The 17,140-nt window shown below is 36.4% G+C and overlaps 1 protein-coding gene across 1 annotated transcript in view; it reads left to right on the top strand.

Annotated features, from left to right (window-relative positions):
• The window catches only part of OXSR1 (oxidative stress responsive kinase 1), a 68,131-nt gene that overhangs the window by 19,812 nt on the left and 31,179 nt on the right, over positions 1 to 17,140 (top strand). The window contains exons 4-5 of the mRNA XM_081160784.1: positions 2,816 to 2,957; positions 15,739 to 15,794. Coding sequence (XP_081016910.1) covers positions 2,816 to 2,957; positions 15,739 to 15,794 — 198 coding nt within the window. The remainder of the gene's footprint in view (positions 1 to 2,815; positions 2,958 to 15,738; positions 15,795 to 17,140) is intronic.

Raw genomic sequence — 17,140 nt, forward strand, 5'->3', positions numbered from 1 at the left:
TAGCTAGTAGGGAAAAGTTACAATAACCTAACCTTATTGAGGGAGAATGGATTTATTTTTTAATACTTCCTTGTATCTATAATATTCTTATTTTTTGCTAATTAAAACTCTGTTGTTGGATAATGAGATTTATCAGTATAGGAAGTTAATATTTAGAAATTAGAAGCACTTTTATCTAAATAGCTATTTCTACAATTTATTAGCACCAAGCTTCAATATAAGATTTTTAGAAATCAAAGTAATTAAGAAAGCTTTTGAAAGGAAAGAGAGAGAAGTCTACCTGTAGGGTTAGAAGTGCAGCATGCTGATTAAATCAAATGGAAAAGAAGGGGAGACCTTCCAGGACCAATACTTTTCAGTCAAGGATGACAATCTTAGTGGATTGATCATCCCTCCACTTATAAAAATTGTATTGATGGGTGACTGAACCTGAAAAGACATTGTTATCACAGGAGCTCCTTTTTTTTTCTTTTTAAAAAATATATCTTTATTGATTTTAGAGAGAAGAAGAGAGATAGACAGAAACATCAATGATGAGAGAGAGTCATTGATTGGCTGCCTCCTGCACGCCCCCGACTGGAGATCGAGCCTGCAACCCGGGCATGTGCCCTGACTAGGAATCGAACCTGGATCTCCTGAATCCTAGGTTGATGCTCAACCTCTGAGCCACGCCTGGCCGGGCCACAGGGGCTTCTTATGTAGCTTTGTTCAGAACATCTGTTCTGGACATAGACTGGGGGTGTGCATTGCATTAACTTCCCCATTGATCATTAGATGGTGCGAAATTAATAAAAATGGTCTAAGATTCTGAAAAGGAGTTCCTGCTTCAAACTTTTTAAGCTTTTTATGTGCTCTAGGGTCTCTGTTGATCTGTTTCCCTGACCCACCAGCCTGAAGTTCCTTCAAAGTCAGCAGTCATACCATATGTATTTCAATATATTCTGTGGCACTGAGTTCTAGATATTGCGTATAGTATGATTTAATTGTTGAGTTAGTAAATGGTATTAATTTTTAATTCCTAGTAGGAATTTCTCCCTTTGTGTTTCTTATTTTAGATATTCTTTACATTACAAACATTTATAAACTCAATTGGCGTTTATACAGCTGTCTTCTTACTAAGCATTTCTCATGTGGCTTGGGTTTCTCAGAAGAATGAACTATGTGGCCTGTTAGGGTAGTCACTTTGTTTTGGGGGTTAATGTGTGATTGGTTAAACTAAGCAGAACAGAAGTTATCCCTTACGCCTCCCCCTTTGTGGAGATCAGATGCCTTCAGGGTGGGATGGCCTCCACAGCAGTAAAGAGGGCAAGTGAGGTAATGTGTTAGGAGAAGTTCCCTGGTATCTGGAGCCTCCCTGGTTCTTTGTCTATGGAGAGTAAACTGCCTGTCTCCTGCTGGAGGTGCAGAGAGTGGCCTGGCTTCCAGAGGGCGAGCGGGGGATCTGGGAATCCTATTCTTCCTTATATGAATTTCAGCCAGTTTTCCTGTTTTCAACCCTTTCCTTCAGTTCCCCCTCACTTCCTTATGTGGTCCTTATGTTCTGAGCCCTTCTGAAGCTCTAGGTAGACATCACTTTTTGCTAATTGGCATACCTTCTGTAGGCATTGAAGTTTCAGATCTCTCCACTCTGCTTAGTCAGTTACTTTTCTTTTCCTGCTTTTTTTCTTCCAAAAAATTATTGTCTCTTTTCTGTTATCATTCTTGTTCTCTTATTTGTTCTGGGTTTATGCCCTTTCTAAAAAATCAAGTTTATCAAGTTAGTGGATTTCAAGCGGGAGCTAAAGTGAACATGGGTTCAGTCCTCCCATGTTTTCATCTAGACCACTTCTTTCATTTATTTGGAAGTACATTTTTTTTCTTTTCAAGTGTGAAGTAAAAAGCACCCTCTAGGGCAAGTTTTCAACAGAAATGTGTGTTTGTTTTAATTTTAGTCTTGATCACTAAGGTCTTGTGCCAAGAAATGGGCATCCGGTCTTTTTTGTGCAGTTTATGTTATGCTCTAAACTTCTTGGTATAATTTCTAACATTGGAGATGGTTTTGTTTTGATTCTGTGATCTTCATGGGCCATCGTCCTGCCAGAAATCTTACAGATCTCTAGCAAACTTTTACAAATTGTAATTGTCAGTTATGGTAGTCAGCATCCTGTGATTTAATTACTATATGGGTATCTTTTCCCTCCCCCTAATTTTTAGTAGGAGCATTATCTCTCATCCTGGGAAGAATGGGATTGATAATACATCTGGGCTATTATTTAAAGGGAATTACCATTTTTATTTTTTTCCATATTTTTCTTTGCCTTTTCTATTTTATTTCTATTATTTATTAACCTGAAACTAATTTTAACCCGTAAGTTAGTTTGAATACACACGTGATCTTTCCAAGTATTTCTTCTGTAATTTGACTTGCATTTCAGTTGTGTTTTTCTATCTTTATTCACACAATATTGCATACTTTACTCTGGTGTTGGAACCTAAATTGGTTTGTGATATATTAAAGTGTTTATTAGTTAATCTAGGTATTCTTCAGAGGTGGTTAAAAATTTCCTACTACCTTTTCCAAATTCTCATTAGAAGTCCGAAGATGATGCTGGTGTAACACTACCTTTTGGATATTAGCAGGCTACTTTCTGTTTTAGATTGGAATTGAGAATAAATTATTAATCTGAAACTTTTGTATTTCCTTATATTTGCTACTTTTTCCCTTCTTTCACACACAATTAAATTTATCAAAAGGTTTACATGTGTTTTGCTTTCAAAATGGCTTTGAATCACTCAATAAGTTAAAACTTTATGGAAAACCGTTACCTGTTTTCAGGTTCTGTCCTGGATATTATTAAGCACATTGTGGCGAAGGGAGAACACAAAAGTGGAGTCCTAGATGAACCTGCCATTGCTACAATACTCAAAGAAGTGTTGGAAGGGTTGGAATACCTGCATAAAAATGGGCAGATTCACAGGTATGTAAAACGCAATACTCTTATCTTTTGGATAAATGCAGTGGTAGTTGTGCTATATCATTTCATTGGGGCCATTTCCCAGTATAGAATTAATCAGAATCTGAGTGTTAACTCAGTTCTTTGCATTACTAGTTTCAGTCCATTGCAGTTAGGGTTTTAATTACACAGCTAGTAAGTATTTTAAAATACAAAGCCAGGAAAAATGCCTAATTTCTTACCAGGCAGCAATCACTGATGACATTTTGTAATCTTCCTTTTCAGTCTCTTTTATGTGCTAAAAATATTTAAAACAAAACTACAGATATAATTTTTTCTGTTGCTTTTCTTTGTTTCTTTTATATTACATTTTGAGTGTTTTCTCAAATCATTAAAAACCCTTTCTAAAATAACAGTTTTAATTAAAACTTTAAAAAAAATAAAATAACACTAAAAAAGCTGTGTAACAGAGTTGTGCAATAATAGTAGGGGATTTTAATACTCCACTCACATCAGTGGATAGATCATCCAGACAAAATTAATAAGGAAATAATGGCTTTAAATGTCACATTAGACCAGATGGACTTAATAGATATTTATAGAACATTTCATCCAAAAACCTCCGAATACACATTTTTACAAGTGCATATGGAACATTGTCCATATTATATCATATATTAGGCAACAAAACAAGCCTTAATAAATTCAAGAAGATTGAAATCATGTCAAGCATCTTTTCCAGCCACAATGGCATGAAACTAGAAATTAACTACAGGAAGAAAACTAGAAAAAATACAAATATGCGGAGGCTAAACAACATGCTGCTAAACAACCAATGGTTCAAAGAGGAAATCAAAAACTATCTTGAAACAAATGAAAAGGAAAACATCAACTTTTCAAAATTTGCAGGAAAAACAGTTCTAAAAGGGAAGTTCATAGCTATCAAGGCCTACCTCAAGTAACAAGAAAAACCCCAAGTAACTCTAGCTTTACACCGAAAAGAACTAGAGAAAGAACAAACAAAACCCAAAGTAAACAGAAGGAAAGAAATAGAAATAGTTATGATCAGAGCAGAAATAAAAAAATAGAAATTAAAAAGAAAAAGAAAAAAATCAATAAAACAAAAGCTGATTCATAGAAAAGATAGATAAAATTGACAAACCTTTAACCAAATTCATCAAAAAAAAAGAGAGAGAGAGCCCAAATAAATTCATAAATGAAAGAGATGTTACAACCAACATCTCAGAAATACAAAGAATCATTAAAGAGTACTACAATTATATGCCAACACATTTCACAATCTAGAAGAAATGGATAAATTTCTAGAAGTATATAACCTCCCAAGACTGAATCATGAAGAAATAGAAAATCTGAACAGACCAGTTACTATTCAGTCAAAACCCCTCAGCAAAGAAAAGTGCAGGATCAGATGTCTTCACTGGAGAAGTTTCCCAAATTTTTAAAGAACTGACAACAAGCCTTCTCAGACGCTTCCAAAAAATAGAAGAGGCGGTAACAAACTCACTTTAAGGGCTGGCATTACTCTGATACCAAAGCCAGATGAGGACACTACAAAAAAAAATTACGGGCCAGTATCCCTGTGAACATAGATGCAAAAATCTTCAACAAAATATTAGCGCACCGAATTGAACAATGCATTAGGATCATACCATGATCAAGTGGGATTTATTTCTGGGATGCAGGGATGGTTCAACATTTGCAAATCAATCAGTATGACATACCACTCTAACAAAATGAGGGATAAAAATCATGATTACCTCAATAGGTAACCAAAAAAGCATTTGACAAAATTCAACATCCTTACATGATCGAAACTCAACAAACCGGGTATGGGGGAATGTATCTAACATAATAAAGACCATATATGACAAACCTGCAGCTTATATCATACTCAACAGTGAAAAGCTGAAAGCTTTCTCTAAGATCAGGAACAAGACAAGGGTGCCACTCTCACCACTTTTGTATATTCTTTTTTTTAATCCTCAATCAGCTGCCTCTCATACTTACCCGGAATCAAACCTGCAACCTAGGTATGTGCCCTGACCAGGAATCGAACTCACAACCTTTTGGTGTCTGGGACGATGCTCCAACCAACTGAGCCACACCGGCCAGGGCTATTCTCACCACTTTTATTGCACATATTACTGGAAGTCCTAGCCAGAGCAGTTAGGCATGAAAAAGAAATAAATGACATCCAAATCAGAAAGGAAAAAGTAAAACTCTGTTCGCAGATGATGTGATATTATATATAAAAAACTTTAAAGACTATACCAAAAAACTGCATAACTAATAAACAATTTCCGTAAAGTTGCAGGATACACAGTCAATATACAGAAATCAGTTATGTTTCTATACACTAAAAACAATCTGTCAGAAAGAGAAATTAAAACAATCCCATTTAAGTAGCATCAAAAAGCATAAAACACTTAGCAGTAAATTTAACCAAGGAGGCTCTGACTGAGTAGCTCAGTTGGTTAGTGTCATCCCGATATACCAAGGTTGTGGGTTCAGTCCCAAGTCAGTGCACATAAAAGAATCACCTAATGAATATAAAAATAAGTGGAACAACAAATTGATGTGTTTTTTTTTTCTCTCTCTCTCTCCCCCCCCCTTCCACCTCCTTTCTCTCTATTTCTAAATCAATAAAATAAAAAATTTAATGAAGGAGGTGAAAAATCTGTTGACTGAAAACTATAAGATGTTGATGAAATAAATTGATGACACAAATAAATGGAAAGATAGTTCTGTGTTTATAGGTTAGAAGGATTAATATTGTTATAATGTCCATGGTACCAAAGTGACTTACAGATTCAATGCCACTCCTATCAAAATTCCAATGACAATTTTCACAGAAATAGAAAAAACAATCCTAAAATTTATGTGGAACCACAAAGACTCCAAATAGCCAAACCAATCTTTAGAAAGAACAACAAAGCTGGAGCATCACAGTTCCTGATTTCAAACTATATTATTAAGCTATAGTAATAATACTATACTCTTTTGACATACTGTTTTATGTCAAAACAGTATGGTATTGACATAAAAGTAGACACATAGGCCCAGCTGGCATGGCTAAGTGGTTGAGCATCGACCTATGAACCTGATGATCATGGTTCTATTCCCGTCAGGGCACATGCTTAGGTTTCGGGCTCGATCCCCCGTGGGGGGGGGGGGGTGAAGGAGGCAGCTGATCAATGACTATCTATCTCATCAATGATATTTCTATCTCTCTCTCCCTCTCCCTTCCTCTCTTTGAAATCAATAAAAAAAAAAAACAAAAAAAAAACAGGCACACAGATACATGGAATAAAATAGAGAACCCAGAAATAAACCCATGCACATATGGTCAATTAATTTTTGACATAGGAGTCAAGAATATACAATAGGGAAAGGATAGTCTCTTCAGTAAATGGTGTTTGGAAAACAGGATAGCCACATGCAAAAGAATGAACTGGACCCCTATCTTACACCATGAACAAAAATCAACTCAAAATGAATTAAAGACTTGAACTAAGGACCTGAAACTGTAAACCTCCTAGAAGAAGATATAAAAAGGTAAGCTCCTTGATGTTCTTGGCAATGATTTTTTTTTTTTTAATTTGACACCAGTAGCAAAGACAACAAAGGCAAAAACAGAAGTGGAACTACATTAAAAAGTTTCTAAACAGCAAAGGAAACCATCAAGAAAATACTAAGGCAACCTACCAAATGGGAGGAAATATTTGGAAATCACATATCTGATAAGGGGTTAATATCCAAAATATACAGGAACTTACACAACTCAGAGGTAAAAGGACAACAACATAAAAAACCCCAACCCAATTAAAAAATGGTCAGAGGATCTGAATAGACATTTTCCCAAAGAAGATATGTAAATGGTCAATGATACATGAAAAGGTGCTGGACATCACAAATTATCAGGGCAGTACATAGCAAAACCAGAATAAGATATCATCTTACACCTTTTAGAATGTCTTTTATCAGAAAGACAAAAGGTGACATGCTGGTGATGTGGAGAAAAGGGAACCCTTATGCATTGTTGGTGGCAAGGTAAAATGGAACAGCCACTATGGGAAACTATGGAATTTACTCAAGAAGTTAAAGGTAGAACTACCTTATGATCCAGCAGTTCCATTTCTGGGTATACTCTACCCAAAGGAAATGAAATTGCTATCAAAGAGATATCTACACTCCCATGTCCAATGCAGCATTATTCATGATAGCCAAGATACGGAAACAACCTAAGTTGCCATCAGTGGATGAATGGATAAAAAAAATGCGGTATACATAGAGAAAGAGAAATACTTGATGGTATCACTTATAAGTGGGGAAAGAAAAAAAAAGTTGAACTAGTTGAAACAGTGTAGAAAAGCGGTTGCCAGAAACGGGTATGAGGGAAATACCCCATACTGAGGATCGAGTGTATGGCAGCCCTGTGACTGTACAGTAAGTCCTCAGTTAACAGTAGGTTCGGTTCTGCGACTTTAAGTGGAATGATGTTTAATGAAACCAATTTTGCTATAAGCTACTTGACATAAACAAGTGTTAAGTACCTTTGGCATCTCATCAACATAATGAAATGGTATTGAACGAAAGACATTAATACAGGGCCTACTATAGTTGGTAACAATATATTATTCCAATTTGCTAAGAGAATAGAATTTAAACGTTCTCACACACACACAAAAGTAAATGTGTAAGGTGATAGATGTGTTAATTTACTTGATGGGGGTGGGATCCTTTCTCAGTACATTCGAATATCAAACCATTTCATTATACACTTAAAATATCTTTTAGTTTTGTTAGTTATACCCAAATTTGAAGAATCACTTAATCCTAATCCCTCAACAAAAGGACAGCAAACGCCCTGAAAAGTAACTGATTGAAGATCATCTACCAAGTTGTAAAACTGAGGTTTTAAGGAGTAATCAGGGCCCTGACTGGGTAGCTTGGTTAGAGCATCGTCCCAATACACCCAGGTTGCAGGTTTGATCCCCAGTCAGGGCACATACAAGAATCCACCAATGAATGTGTAAATAAGTGGAGCAACAAATCAAGGTTGTTTTATATCTCTCTCTCTCTGAAAATCTATTAAAAATTTTTTTAAAAAAGGAGTATCCAGAATATGGAGTGAAAAAGCAAGATTACCCTCACCCTAGCGCGCGCACACACACACAGAAACTCTTAAAAAAATTTTTAATCCTCACCTGAGGGTATGTTTTTATTTATTTAATTAATTTATTTATTTATTTTGTTAATCCTCAACCAAGGGTATTTTTTTCCATTGCTTTTAGAGAGAGTAGAAGGGAGGGTGAGAGGCAGAGAGAAGGAGAAGGAGAAAGATAAATACCTATGTGAGAGAGACACATTGACTAGTTGCCTCCCACATGTACCCCGACCAGGGATCGAACCAGCAACCTAGGTATGTGCCCTAACTGGCAATTGAACCTGCAGCCTTTTGGTGTATGGGACAATGCTCTAACCAACCGAGCCACCTGGTCAGGGCTTGATTAGGTTACTCTAGAATAGCAGCGTTTTAAAGAAAATCAACATAAAATAGGTGAAACCAGCCATTTATAGGAGCATCTCATTCTAGGAAAAAGTGTGAAATTCTTTCTGGTTGTCTAAATTGTCCAACCTGCTGTAAGTCTTACAAAGGAAAACAAATTCTCTTTTATGGGGTTGAAGGAGAACAGTTGACTGTAAAGAATAATATATAAACTAGAAATCATGGAAGCACTGAAGGTATATTCTTAAGACAATAGGATTTTTGATATAAAACTGCACCTAATCCATTGTTTTGTATGAAGTTAAAATAAGGTGTTAACCAATGACCTTAAAATGGGGTATGACCAAAGAGTGAACACTTGGAATGTATTTCCCTCACTGTCAAGAAGAAAAGGTGCCCTAAAAGCAGGATTCCTATCTTTTAGATGGCGATAACCCTGTGATTACATACCGTGAAACTAGCAATGAACATAATTCAGTTAATATCTCAGCTCTGATTCTATGTTCATTAAACAGTCTTCTTGAAAGAAATGTTTTGGAGGCTGCTTATTGGCCCCAGTATGTCTCCCTTTCTTGAATTAAAAGAGATTTTTACTGGGCACATTAACATCAGTAAGAAAGGCAACATTTCATAGCCACGTGCAGGCCAAATATGACCATGAGATTTAGTTTCTAGCCACTGTGATGAGAACAAAAGTGTTGTGAACTACTTATCAGGTTTTATCCACCCCAGCACTACTGACATTTGAGTTGGGCAATTCTTCCTTATAGGGACTGTCCTGTGCATTGTAGGATATATTTAGCAGCATTTCTGGCTTCTATCTTATCAGGTCAGTTGCACCTCCCCCCAGTACCCATTGTCACAACCAAAAATGTCTCCAGACATTGCCAAATGTCCTGAAAACCACTGCTAACGGAAAGTGGCATAACCTGTATTTCCCCTTTCCTTCCTTCCATTGAAATGTGGGTGTAGTGATAAGCCATCTTGGACTATGCAGCAAAAACCTAGAGATGGTAAAGCAATAAAATAGGAGGAGCCCAAGTCCCTATGGAGTACCATACTGGGCATAGGGACTGATGTTTCTTATGCCCAGACTATTATGTGAGAGAGAAAATTTTTTTCTACAGCCGTGTAGATCATCAGAAATTGACAAACTATGGCCCACAGGTTGCATCTAACCTTATGCCTGTTTCTAAAACACAAAACACCCACAGCCACGCCCACTCATTTACAGATTGTTTATGGCAGCTTTCCTACTACAAAGACAAAGTAGTGGTGACAGAGAATACCTGGCTCACAAAGCCTAAAATATTTAACTCTCTGGCCCCTTAAGAAAATGTTTGTTGACCTCTGGTGTAGATGATAATGACAACTAGCATTCATTGACAGTTGTATGCTAAATACTATTCTAAATGCATTGACTGTATTACCTCACTTAATGTTCACAGTTCATTCATGAGGTAGGTACTATTATCATCCCCATTTTACAGATAAGGAAACCAAGGTAAATCAAGTTAAGTAATTTGCTGAAAATTACCCACCTATGACAGCTGGGATCTGAATTTAGGAAGTCTGCTTTCAAAGCCTGCTAGAAGAGATTGTATTAATCAGTGAAGCTGTGTATACATTGGTTCAATATCAGTTATATTTTTTAGTTTCTAACTCAATAGATTTTAGAGCTGCCACTGGAATTAGTATTCTTTAAATAAACCAGTGTTTTATTTAATATATCCATATCTCTATTTTTAAAAGCCAAAGTCTTCAGAAAACTATAAAATATATTTTTTCCTAAACCTTTACATATGCAGACTTTATATAGTTAAGAGTAAATTAACCTGAAATACATGTTATGATCACTTTCTTTTTAGAAAGCTGTGAATTGATTCATATCAAGTTGATTCATACAAATTTAGTCTGCTCTAACAGACTTTAACATTTGCTTTGTAAAATAAATCAGCTCTCATTTAGCTAAGTGAGTACAAGGGACAGAAAAAATACTGAAAGAAGTAATGGCCCAAAACTTCCAAATTCGAACAAAAGTAATCTACAAATTAAAGAAGCTGAATGAACCATATAGAGATCTATACCTAGACTCTTCATAGTCACACCATTGAAATCTGAACACAGAGTATATTGAAAGCAGCAAGAGAAAAACAACTCCTCATGTAGAGGGAGCGTTACATTGAATGTGTCCCCTCAAAATTCATTTGTTGAAACCCAATCTCCAGTATGATAGTATTTGGAGGTGGGGCCTTGGGAGGTGATTAGGTCATGAGAATAGAGCCCTCATGAATGGGATTAGTGTGCTATAAAAGATACCCCACGGCTGGTGTTGCTCAGTGGTTGGACATCGACCCGTGCACCAAGAGGTTGCTGGTTTGATTCCTGGTCAGGGCACATGCCTGGGTGTGGGCTCGATGGGGGCGTGCAGGAGAAGCCAATTGATGTAGATATTTCTCTCTCATCAATGTTTCTATGTTTCTCCCTCTCCTTTCCTCTCTCTCTAAAAAATCAGTAAAAAGATACCCCAGAGAACTCCCTTGCCCCTTCTGCCATGTGAAGACATAGCACCTATGAACTAGGAAACAGATCCTTACCAGACACCAAATCTGCCACTGCTTTGATCTTGGACTACCCAACCTCCAGAACTGTGAAAAATAAATGTTGGATTTTTAAGCCACTTAGTCTCTGAGGTATTTTTATTATAGCAGCTTGAACAAAGACAGAAAGCATCAATATGCTTAAACGCTGACTTCACTTCAGAACAGTGGAGGCCAGATGTTAATGGAAAAGAGCCCTACAACCCAAATGACCCCTTTTAACTACAATCCTCTGTAATTGAAGATATGTTATAGGTACATATAGGTTCAGGATTGTTATCTTCCTGTTAACAATTACTCCTTTTTAAAAATTACTTCTTTTTTAAAAACTTTACAATGACCCTTATAAAAAGGGAATAAATCCTAGAAATGTTTTTGTATTAAAAACCATTCGATCTTATTTTAGTATGCCTATACTAGCTTACCTTTGTTAAGTGTATCTTTCATTATGGCTCAGTCTTCCCAGGGTCCTGGCTTTATGAAGGCTCTCAGTTCTAACTCTCACCCTTAAACCAGCTCAGTGCCATGTTTTCTAACTAGGGGTGGGTTTTAAAACCTGAGCTCCTTAGCCATTTGGGAGCAGTGTCTCTGTTCTATTGACCAAGGCTCTCTATTTACCGAGGAGCACTGCTTTGGTCCTTAGCAACTGTCGCTTTTCATTTTTGGAAAGGTTTTGCTACTTCTCATATCTTTAAAGCCCAGTTGTTTCAGGTAGATTTCTGTCAGCCTGGTGGATCAGGTCAGTTTTCCTCTATCTCTGCTGTGTTTTCCCCTTGACCCTCTAGACTGTAGAGGTTTCTGACTGGGGTGAACAGGTCTCTAAGTTAGACTTAAACTTTTCTCTTGGTATCTACCTACCCAGATAGTCTTCCCACTAAGCAAGTTAGCTCTAATGGAAGTTTTACTTAGTCAGTTTACGATGCCTAAATGTAGTGTGTTTGCCAGCTTTTGTTTGGATTTGTTTCTCCTCTTGACCTTTTTCAAGTTTTCCATAATCTAGGCTGATTGATGAGTCATAAAAATGTTATGGGGAGAAACTTGTGTTCTGTACTAATAAGAAAGTCAAGCATGTCTATGACATTTCTGTTAATTTTAAAAGGAATTTGTAACTTCGGTGCATAGTGACATGTGAGAAGTGGCATTAAGCTGAGAAAAATAGAACTCACCTTCCTTGCTGTGTGAGAGCAGATGGAGGATTTGACTGGTGGGGCTGCTGGGTTGCTTGGTACTCTTTGTAGCAGAGTAAACACAGTTATTTAATCAAGGACTACATTGATTGCCAGGTGTTTAGTTACAAATCATTGTCTTGAAAGGTCAGTTGTCCTGTTGTGTGTGAGGACAGGCTGTAGAGTGTTTAATTGTCCAGCGAGCCATTTAGCTGCTTGAGATTCCTCTGCTTTTACTCCTGGAAGCTGTTCTACTGATTGCACTTGTGGTTTCAAAAGGGAAACATGAATTGATTATCTGGTGAATTGCTCAGGAAAGTGAAGGTTCTACTGAAAATGGATGACTGTCTCTTCACTTATGAAAGACAAAATGTAGAAAACATCATTTAAATAGGTAATACATATACATGGCTTAAAAAGTTCAAACAGCACAAAATGGTATATGATACAAAGTAAGTCTTCTCAATATCAACTATGGCTAAATTATGTTGATACTATGTACTCTTGATATGATGTGATGAAAATGGCACTTTGCTTCTGTGGTTTTCCTTCCAAGAACTCATAACACCAGTCTAATCATGAGGGAAACATACAAATTCCATCAGATGGTCATCCTAGAGTATACTAGAGCCTTACTTCTCAAACCGTGAAGGTCATCAAAAACAAGGAAAGTCAGAGAAACTGTCACAGACAAGAGGAGCCTAAGGAGAGGATGGGATCCTGGGACAGAAAAAGGGCATTAGGTAAAAACTAAAATAACCTGAATAAATGGTGAACTTTAGTTAGTAGTAATGTATCAATACTGGTTCATTAATTGTAACAAAAGTACCGTACTAATCTAAGATCCTAATAATAGGGGAAACTGAGTACAAGGTGTGTGAGAACTCCTATGTACTATCTTCTCAATTTTTATGAAAACTCAAAACTGTTCTAAAAATATAGCCTTCTTCCTTCCCTGAACCTCTAGTACCCTGGCCTTGCCATTTTCTTGTGACTCCTTCCAGAGAGATTTCAGGCCAAACATAATATGTATGTCCCTTTCCCTCTTGCTTTAAACAACAACAACAAAAACCCAGACAAATGGCAACATACTATGTGTAATATTCTTCACTCAAGAATATATATGGTGTCCCCCAAAAATGTATACACACACTTTGAATAATTATAAAGGCAGTCTTTATTAAAATACATTTCATCTTCAAAATTGAGCTATGAGCTTTTAAAGTGTATATACATTTTTTTGGGACACCCTGTATTTGGAGATTGTTCTGTGTTAACACATATATTCATTAGTGTTCGTAGTATTTCATTATATAGTTATACTGCAGTGTCACTGGTCTCCTATTCATGTGTAGTTATGGTTATCCCATTAGACTGCATTGTATTGGTTTATAACCGTAACATCCAGAACAGAGTTAGGAGTTGGGACTATGGGGAGGGAACAATCAAGTTTTATTTTGGTATTTAGTTAAATTGCTTGATTTAATACGTCACTTCTCTCCAGAAACAATCAAATTTTATTTTTTAGTGTTTTGTTGGATTTATTTATTTAATATCACACTTATCTCCATAAGAGCATTTGAGACAGGTTGTCTTCTATTTGGTTATTTAAATCTATTTCATAAATATCTGGGAGATGCTCCTAGGTTCTAATCATAATACTAAGTATATAATTGCAGGTGATATAGATATGTATTATGATATAGTCCCAGATATGGCTCATGATGAAATGAGAAAGACCCAGAAATATGGTCATATTTCTATGATCTGTATTTACATTGTATTACAGTGTGCTGTAAAAAACACAGAGGAGGAAGTAACTAAACTATACATTGTTTTTTTCATTGAATTTTAGGTGACATTCCAGATGAGCTCAGAAAAAAAGGGAGTTGAAGGTTCATGGTTGGCTCAGTTGAATGGTCTTTGTCACCAAGGGAAGGGAATGTCCTCAATTTTCTCCTGTTCATAGATTCTAGAGTCAGAAACTTCAGGTTTGTAGAGCAAAGTGAGTTAGCCTCCACTGTAAGTCAGCCTCTGGGAAAATTTACAATGTCCTGTAAATTGTTTGGATTTATAAGCAGTACGAAGTGCTCAGTAACATAATTTTATGTTTTAGTATATATTCAGGAAAGGAATGATATACTCTGTTACGGTGATGCTGCACACAGTTATGAAACTGTTCATTATTTACCAAGGAATGATTCTTTCTAAAGACGGACAAAAACAAGATGCACAGGAAAAGGGTAGAATTGTGCTTCTCATTGGTTCCTTTTCGTGACAAACAAGGCCTTCCTCCATGAGCTAGTCTTGCTTTTCTTTCTTGTCTAGATTCAAGGGCTGGCTCTCTTTTATTTATTTAATTATACTTATTTTTAATTACAAAATAAATAGATGAGCCTAGTCCTACAAGATATCCAAACCCTGTTCCCCTTGACTCTGGTCCCACTCCTCTCCACAAAAGGAACCCCTTCGTCGCTCTCAGTTTGGTGTATATGAAAAGGTGTAGGTGCAGGTGCACGCAAAATGCACTGTTCTGCTGGATTTGCTCACTTAGCAGTATGTATTAGAGGGAACATCCACTCTTAACATGTTGGTTAACCTTGTTCCATTTCATGGATATAACAGAATTAATTTAACCTTTCTGCTGTTGTTGGCTTTTTAGGCTGTTATCATTTAGGGTTGTTATTACAAGTAATGCTTCAGTGAACCCCTTCTACATTCCCTGTATATTGTGAGAGTTGTTCCAGGTTATCAAGAAATGGATTTGCTACTTGTAGGATTTAAGGATTTTAAATTTTGCCAGATAGTACTAACATAATGTTGCATAAGAAAAACAAGTAGTAGATTGGAAGGACAGTGTGATATCATTTACGTTGGAAGAAAAAACCAGTTATGTTATAGGAACATATTCCATTAATCAGACTGATAACAGTTGAAAATTTGGAGAGAATGCTAGATTTGAGAATAGTAGTGAAAGAGACTTTGGCCTTTTCAGTGATCTTCAGGATTTTATAACAAGAATGTATTAATGTATTACTTGAGTTGCTGTAGTTATCAGTGAAATATAGAGATCTTTGAATAATTTATATCTGTTTTTATGCTACAGTCATAGAATAATCCCTGTTTTCAACCACATATCGACCATTTAAAAATTTTGATCATATGTTAGGGTGTAGGAAAAAAACAATGTATTTCACAAAGTAGAATTAGGTGAGGGTGAGGATCACATTCTTTGGCCACTATTATTATCCCAGTTGAGCATTTAATCTTGGATTTTCTAGATTTTATAGTAAAAAGCTTTGTGTTATTCTAGCTTTCTGTTTACAATGTTTGGATTCTAGTACAAGTGACTAAAATTTTTAAAATTTTACTATTGGCTTTAATACCTTTTAATGCAAAATACAGCACTTCAATTGGCATGTTGTATGAATATAGTAAACTGTTTCTTAAATTATGTGACTGCAATGAATATGTGTTATTTTAATATGTAACCTTTGTTTTTCTTAAAGAGATGTGAAAGCTGGAAATATTCTTCTTGGAGAAGATGGCTCAGTACAGATTGCAGGTAATGATTAGTATATCTTTTTATTTTGATTTATTGGTCAGTAGAACTACATTACTCATCTTTATGTTTCCTTTGTCAAATTGCTCTTCTCTTTCCTGGACCATTTCTAGAAAGCGTCCTATATGGACATGTCCCTGCTGGTTCTCAAGGTGTTTCTCACTACTCAGTCTCCATTTTCAATCTTAGACATTTTTCTGACATTTTAGACATTTTTGTTACTTACTACTTTCTAGTTATCCACTCCTTATCCCCCATTAGGGTCTTCTTCTATGGGTCCTCTAGCATTCTGTACTTTTTTTAAAAGGAGAAGTAGTCAAGAAACCTCATTGTGTTTAAGAACACATACGCTATAGGCAGATGATACAGAGAAGCTTCTGTACTGGGGGACGTGGGATATTTGCCAGTTGGGAAGAGGCATCTGACAGATGGAAGTGTGCTTTGGGAGATTCCGAGCTAAAGAAGCAGGAGTTGGAATCTAGGTCCTGCCAAAGGTGGCTCTCCTGGTAAAACAACCCTTGCTTCAGGCTGAGGCTCCAGCATGGCGGGACCACAGGGTGGCTGAGCAAGCAGGTTCCCTGAGAAAGCCTCCGCTCAGTCCCACGGATGCTGTTACAACAGCCGGGGTTTGGCAGGAGGAAGATAATCACTCAAAACTCGCTCTTTCTTCCGCTTTAGAAGGTAACTGAGGTGCACATTTTCCTGTACTAAGGCACGGGGACATTTTAACCAGGCCACGTAATGTGCTAACATAAAGGGGACTCTTCAAATTAGCAACTTCTATTCATCAAAATAGGAAACAACAGTTGACCACCATTAATAAGTAAAAAGGCAAACCACAGAGTAGAGAAGATATTTGCTGCATGAGTACTGATAAAGGGTTCAAATTTAGAATATATAAAGAATTCATTAAGAAAAAATCTGAATAAAATAGACATAAGATTTCCCAAATGAAGAATTCAGAACATAAATATAATACAAGATGTTCAGCCGCACTAGTAATCAATTAAATCAAAGTCTAGTAACATTGGCATACCACATTATACTGACTAAGCTGGCAAAAACATCTAATAATACCAGTTGTTAGTTTGAATGTAAAGCAAGGACAAATCTCATACTCTGATTGTGGGAGAGTAAATTAGTTCAAACACTTCATTAAGTTAAAGATATATGTATCCTGAAACTTTGGCTTTTAGATGTCATGGCCTAGAGGAACTCATGCTTATGTGTGCCATGTTGCTCATAAGCATTGAAAGTTTGAAACAGCCTCAAGCCCTTCATTAGTGGAATGAATAAATAAATTGTGGTTAATTTATACATTAGAATACTATCGAGTGATGAAATTGAAT

Source organism: Miniopterus schreibersii (genome assembly GCF_964146895.1).
Source record: "Miniopterus schreibersii genome assembly, chromosome: 15".
NCBI lineage: Eukaryota > Metazoa > Chordata > Mammalia > Chiroptera > Miniopteridae > Miniopterus > Miniopterus schreibersii.